This window comes from Rhinatrema bivittatum, chromosome 8 (assembly GCF_901001135.1).
Source record: "Rhinatrema bivittatum chromosome 8, aRhiBiv1.1, whole genome shotgun sequence".
Classification (NCBI taxonomy): domain Eukaryota; kingdom Metazoa; phylum Chordata; class Amphibia; order Gymnophiona; family Rhinatrematidae; genus Rhinatrema; species Rhinatrema bivittatum.
In genome coordinates, this window is record NC_042622.1 from 177,654,545 (window position 1) to 177,660,912 (window position 6,368).

At 43.9% G+C, this 6,368-nt stretch overlaps 1 protein-coding gene across 7 annotated transcripts in view; it reads right to left on the bottom strand.

The window, feature by feature from the left end:
- Positions 1 to 6,164, bottom strand: part of BCAS3 (BCAS3 microtubule associated cell migration factor) — a 969,760-nt gene extending 963,596 nt beyond the window's left edge. For 5 of the 7 annotated variants that reach the window (XM_029612008.1, XM_029612006.1, XM_029612007.1 and 2 more), the window contains exons 1-2: positions 5,826 to 6,164; positions 3,327 to 3,414 (exon numbers count right to left, since the gene is read on the bottom strand). In XM_029612008.1, coding sequence (XP_029467868.1) covers positions 3,327 to 3,397 — 71 coding nt within the window. In that variant the 5' untranslated portion in view covers positions 3,398 to 3,414; positions 5,826 to 6,164. The other 2 variants (XM_029612003.1, XM_029612005.1) reach the window with 2 other exon arrangements.
- Positions 6,165 to 6,368: the final 204 nt, after the last annotated feature.

Here is a 6,368-nt window from a genome sequence, read left to right on the forward strand (position 1 = left end):
TGTCCTCTCTTCTGCTCAGAGAAGGGATTTGGGACTGCCACTGCCACCTGGGCAGGGAAATGGGGGAGAGAAGAGCATGGACAATTAGACCCTGGGAAAAAAAAAAAGGGAGAGGAGATTCAGCCTGCCTGCTGGGAGGAGGGAGATAAGAAATCGATGACTCCTGGAGGAATGGGAGACAGTAAAGTCATGTGACATGGCTGGAATGGGATAAACTAGGGCCTATATGTTTATGTGGGAGAGAAGTTTTATTGTTGAGGCCACTGAGCATCCCCATCGTTGTACATTTGTTTGGAGGTGGGGGAGGAGGGAGTCTTATGTTAGAGTTGCCGAGACCCACTGTTGCAAGAGGAGGGTGGTGTTAGTGTTCAAAACGTCTAGACAACAGACAGAATAAAAAGAAGGCTTTTCCTTTAGTAATTTAAATGTGCAGCATCTCTGATATCTTTGTATTTTGCACAGTACAAGAGGAAATGTGCTGCATGCAGAGCCTTAGGGTTTTACAGTTCAGTTTCTGTCTGCATATTTCTATTTATAATTTGTGGTCACTTAGTCTGTATTTGGTGAAGGTCTGCCATGTTCTCTCTGGGTGCACAAGGTGAGGCGTTCTGCTAATGTGTAGTTTCTGTGTCGATATCTGTAGCAGTCTGGCTTGTTCTATTTTCCCAACAGGAAGTATATTTGTGTTCTAGGGTCAGGTGTAATATTTGCAGTCCTGTCATTTCAGTGGCTCTGTGGCCAGGTGCAGGGGATGGGGCCAAGTGGTTACCTCTTCCCATTCCATTCCAGAGGAGGCCCTACATGGAAGTATCAGCACCTTTTCCTCCAGAAAAAAAAAAGCACTATTATCCTTTGCAAAAAAAAAGTGACAAAGTATGTTATACTGATGAAATGAATCAGACGTTAAAGCTAAGAAATTTTCACAGGGTAATCCAAAATAGCACACCACAAAGAACAAGATACCACTCTTGTGGGGAAGATTTTTCGAGGTCAGATCACTGCACCAAGCAGCACATGATCAGGATCCTGAAAGGAAACTTCAAAAAAAAAAAAAAAACAAACACTCACAAATCTAAGACATTTGAAATTAAAATGATCAAACAAAGTGACTCAGCAGAGAAACTGGTTTCTACCCATTACCCACGATGGGGCCTCATTCAAGCACATGAAACTCGGGCCCCATCCTTTTACTCTACAGCTCTTTGAAAACAAATGCTGATGATGCACGTCACACAACACTTTACCTGCACATCTGTCATGAAGAAGGTAGGGTAAAAGTCCAATAAAAAATGTCTCATCTACACTGTGCTTCTGCAACTTGATTTCTAAAAATCTACAGAAAATACATGTGCATACATGGTGGGCACATGGGAGCAGTCGTACAAAGGGACTAAATTAGCAAAACATCCGGGGGATGTACCGTATATACTTGTAAATAAGTCGAGAAGTTTAAGTCTTAAAATTAATCTTAAAAAACAGGGTCTTATCATCCATGGGTCAATGCTAGTTTCCTCCTTCCCCCCCCTTCCAATAATTATTCTGATGACTATCCCCAGTCATTCACTCCTTCCCTCCCTCCCGATCCCCGAACTCACCCGCTGCTAACAGGACGACATGCAACTGTTCAGAAGCGTCCTCCCTCCTCCTCTGCCAGGGCCTGATTGGTGCACTAAGAACCACGTGGTTCAAAGCGTGACACTGGGACTCCGTAGGGAGGAGGGAGAACGCAACTGAGCATCCATCATTCTGCCAGCAGTGGGTGAGTTAAGGTATCAGGAGGGAAGGAGTGAACCACTGGGAATAGACATAAGCCCTCTAGGTTTAATCCTACACTTATCCATGGGTCACAGCAATTCTTTTACTTTTGTGGTCCAAGGAAAAAAAAAATGCCCTCGACTTATCCACGGTAAGCTAGAGCAAATGTGTGCCTTTGTTGTGTACTGAGGATCTACAGCGCACGCTGCATTCAAAAAAGAAAGAAAATATATATAATCAGCAACACCCTCAAAATGTGGTACAAGCAACATCAACAAAGGAACCATAAAGAGTCAGCAAATCACATACATAAAAATCAAATATGACAACTTAATAAAAATAAATCTATTAATTCAGTAAATCTAAACATCCAAAAAGCCTCGGAAGAAACCTATATATTTGGGGAGTAAGCAAACTAAAAGCCATAAGACAATAAAAACACGGTGTTTAACTCGAGACAGATCACTGACTATTGGTGCCAGAACTGTGAACCTAATATGGCAGTAGGTATGAGCAGTATTTTGTTTTGTTCTTAGTATGCACTAAAAATTAAAAAAAAAAAAAAAGGGGGAAAAAATGGACAATAGGAAATTTATTTGGCTGTACATCGAAGGATATGTCTTCTTTTGCCACATGCTGAAAGCACAAGATACTGCAGCAGGAGATCCCACAGCAAGATTTTTCTTTGGAGACAACAGAAATCCATACACTTGTGGAAGCAGCTACCTTCATACTTAAGCAAAAGGAAAGGTAAACTTTGCTTCTGCTAATCAATATCATTACTTACTACAAGAACATCTTTAATAATGCCAATGCTAGGCCTGGGAAAATCCATGGACAGTTCTGATTTGTCCAGGACAAGCTGCTCTCTAAGCCTTGCTCCTTGTGCATGGGCTCACTGTCTGGTGGGGTGCTGGGGATATGAAGGACAGAACAGTCTAAAAGTGAGAAACACCCAGCACAGATGGGTCCCGACTGTTTCATTTCACTTCCCAAAATGCACTTTTTAGTAAAAGCAACACTATCCAGCATTCTCAAAATATAAACTGGCTTGTTTCTCTTGGGGTCTTACTATTTTTTTCTTTATATTTTTATACAAGTCAAAGTCTTAAATGCGCATAGACATCTACAACCTCCTATCTAGAAGGATTTCAAACCATGAATGGCACAGCACAACAGGCACCCAAGAATCCAGTGCATACTCCTAACAGGCAAAGCCTTGCCACCAAAAATTACCTCCAGGGAATTATGAAATCAGTCAAAGGTTACTCCAGAAATACACTATCGAGGCCAAAGTACTTCCGTATCCAAAGCTCTTCTAATATAACCAGACCTGACAACTGCTGCTAGCTTGCTGCAACCAAAAGATTTCTGCTAACTAATCCTGTGCTGATATTACAATTCCATAGAAGCTCATGGAAATATAGCTCAGGCACGAGCCTCACACTGACTGCTGCCTAGAAATGCAAGTCACTAGTGCCTTTCATTTCCCACTAGCCTCACACATGTTAAAGATAAAGGTTAAATTGTCCATTAAGATTTATTAAATGTTTTTTTAAAATGATTCTTACGTGACTGCCTGTGGTCGAACCATCACTCCTCCAGTACAGCGGCTGGGACGGCGAGGGGATTCAGTTGCCATGGCTGTTTAGTCAATGCCTATTGGAAAAGACATTTTTTTTAAAAATGACTAACTTTGACAAGAGGAAGGATTCAGATCTGTTTATTGTTGTTTTACTGATCACGTTGCTTCTGCCCTGACATATCTGATTTGTACCCACTGTACAAAATTTCATGGATTCTGTGATGACTGTACAAATAGAGTTCCAAAAAACACAAACAACTGTTTAGTTTCAATGGCTTGTGTAAATCGACACCATATTGTATTGGTTCAATGCAAAATTATGAAAAAAGCCTTTACTATTAATTCTGTAGCGTATATAGAAAAGGCTCCCCTGCTCTGGCTCTACAGACTAACCACCAGTGGGATCCAAGATGATTAACAAAAGGATCACAAGATATGGCCCCCTTTGGTCATCCCAACAAGAACCTATGGCATATCCAAAATTATGCACACTGAAGGAATTATACAAGCATTACTATTATATGATTGACTGGATGGATTGTTTGGTTCTTCATCTGCTGTCATGTCCTGTGTTTCAATTATCACACAGCAAAGCAGCAAGAGAACAGCTTTTAAGATCACTGAAATACCTAAAAGGTATTAATAATTCACAAGCAGAAAATGTTTCAATGGAAAGGAAATTCTAGAACAAAGGATCACCATATGAGGCTACAAGGTGAAATCATTTTTCATGGAAAGAGTGATGGATGCATGGAATGCCCTCCTGGTACAGACTGTGGAAGCTAAAACATCAGACATTAAAAAGGCATGGGATAAGCATGAAGAGATAATGGCAGAAGCAAGACCTACTGTGTCATGCTCTTTCAGTGAGAAGCAGATGTCACTGGGCAGTTTGCCTTCATTTCTCTTAAGTTTAAAATGTCCTACTTATTTAGATTTAGCTCAAGCCAAGTTACATTCAGATACAATAGGTATTTTCTCTATTGCCAGAAAATTTATAATCTAAGGGCCTCATTTTCTAAGCATTTTTCCCATAGGCACAGAATGTGAGAAAAACCTTAGTAAATCAGGCCCCAAGTTTGTACCTTAGGCAATAAAGCATGAAGTGACTTGCCCATTGTCACAAGAAACACCTTGGATTCCCTGGTTCTTTGCTAGCTGCTCTATATCACGTGAAAGATCCAATAAGTGTTGGAGCTGCTTGAACAAATGGAAAAATGGGTAATATGAATGAAATCCTAGTAGAAACATAAGCAATCACACAGCTGGGTCTGTCTGGTAGGCTGCAACTACAATAATAACTAGAAGTTCTAGTAGAAATGCAGGCGTTCAAGTAGCCAAGTCTGTCTGGCAGGTTACGTAAAGACTCTAGAAGGCCGGTTGTTCAAGCAACAGCCACACTAGTATTGGTAGCCATGTAGATTAGTCTGCAATGAAAAAAAATGAAACAAGTTGCTAAATCTGTCCAGTGTGCTGTAAGCACAGTAATAACTAGAAGTCTTGCAGAAATGCACACATTTTAAGTAGGCAGGTATGTCTGGCAGGTTACATAGGAAATCTAAGAAGCCTGCGTTCAGGCAATAGCCACACTAGTATTGGTTGACATTTAAAATATTACAAAAGTGTATACTACACAGGGAACCTTGTATGCTCAACTTTTAAGGAGGCTGATGACAAAAACTGTCCTGATAAGGAGAAGTATCTTACAAGTAAGGGATCACTCTAAATGGCTGGCAGGTGGGATATATCTTTCATTATGAAGAGAAAGGATTAACAGATTGGGGGGGGTTTTCTGCCATCATCTACTATGCTACCATATGAAATTACTTTAATGACAAATGTTTGTTGTCCTAGTAAAATATTGACACATTGGGGTTGTGATATCTTGTACTAGACCAATGAAATAGTGTATAGACAGGTGTTATAATACTTCAGCTTGGGAGGCCTCACAGGTCCCGGTCTGTTAATGTAACAAAGAAGGCAGATCTCATGCGCCTCCAGAAGCAGATGTCACTGGACAGTTTGCCTTCATTTCTCTTAGGTTTGCAGAGCAGCCATCTCAGGGGCCCCAACCTCGATCCCTGCAGTGCCCCCTCAACAGCACCTGGGTCCTCGCTATACCTTCATCACCTCCCACATATCAGAAAAGTACCCAGCTCCATCCGGAGTACCAACGTGGGTGGAACCTCCCCCCCCTGCGCCAAGCACTTATAAGCAGTGGCCCACATTACCACCTCGTGCCCCGCTATGGGCAGCCCCCATATCTCAGCAATGCTCCCCAGCACCGGTCCTATATCAACAGCGGCCCCAACAAATAACACTTCATCCTCCCGTTGAGAGCCGGCCAGGTCCTCCAGGCAGCAGCAAGCTTGAGCGACCGTAACCGCCCCCCACCCGTGAACACTCACTCACCTCCTCACCCCCCGCGCTCTCACCACAAACAAACCGAGTGCCCGGCCCCGGATCCAGGCAGAGCGGAACCTACCCTGCGCAACGGAACCCCGACGCCGCCCAATCCGAGCCTCGGCCCGCCTGCCAATCAGCGCCTGCCAGCCAATCAGCGCCGCGGGAAAGCGGGCCCTCGCCGAGCTGGGACTTGAGCTGCTACTGCTTCTGTAACAGCGGCGGCCTCGGAGTCGGGAGTGGGGCCGTCGCCGCCGCGAGGTAGAAGTGAAGGCCGTAGGGGTGAGACTCCTCGACCCTGGGCCTGCGGTGCCTCACGACTCTTCCTCTCCAGCCCTAGGTAGCCGGCAGCAATGCCGGATGCCTTTGTTTACATCAGGTTCGCGCGAGACGTGTGGCCAGAGCGCAGCACGTGGAACTGACTGTGCAGAACTGGGGGGGGGAGGGGCCGTTAGCAGGTGGAGTGGCAGGTAGGCGGTGCAAGCTGGACTGCTACGGATACCTCCTGCGAAACTATACGTGGGCAGATCACCTCACCTCAATCACAGATACAGAAAGAACAGGCTAAGTGATCACAGCCAAAAACAAAACTGGAAACCCCAAAAAGACAACAGTGACAGAGGGA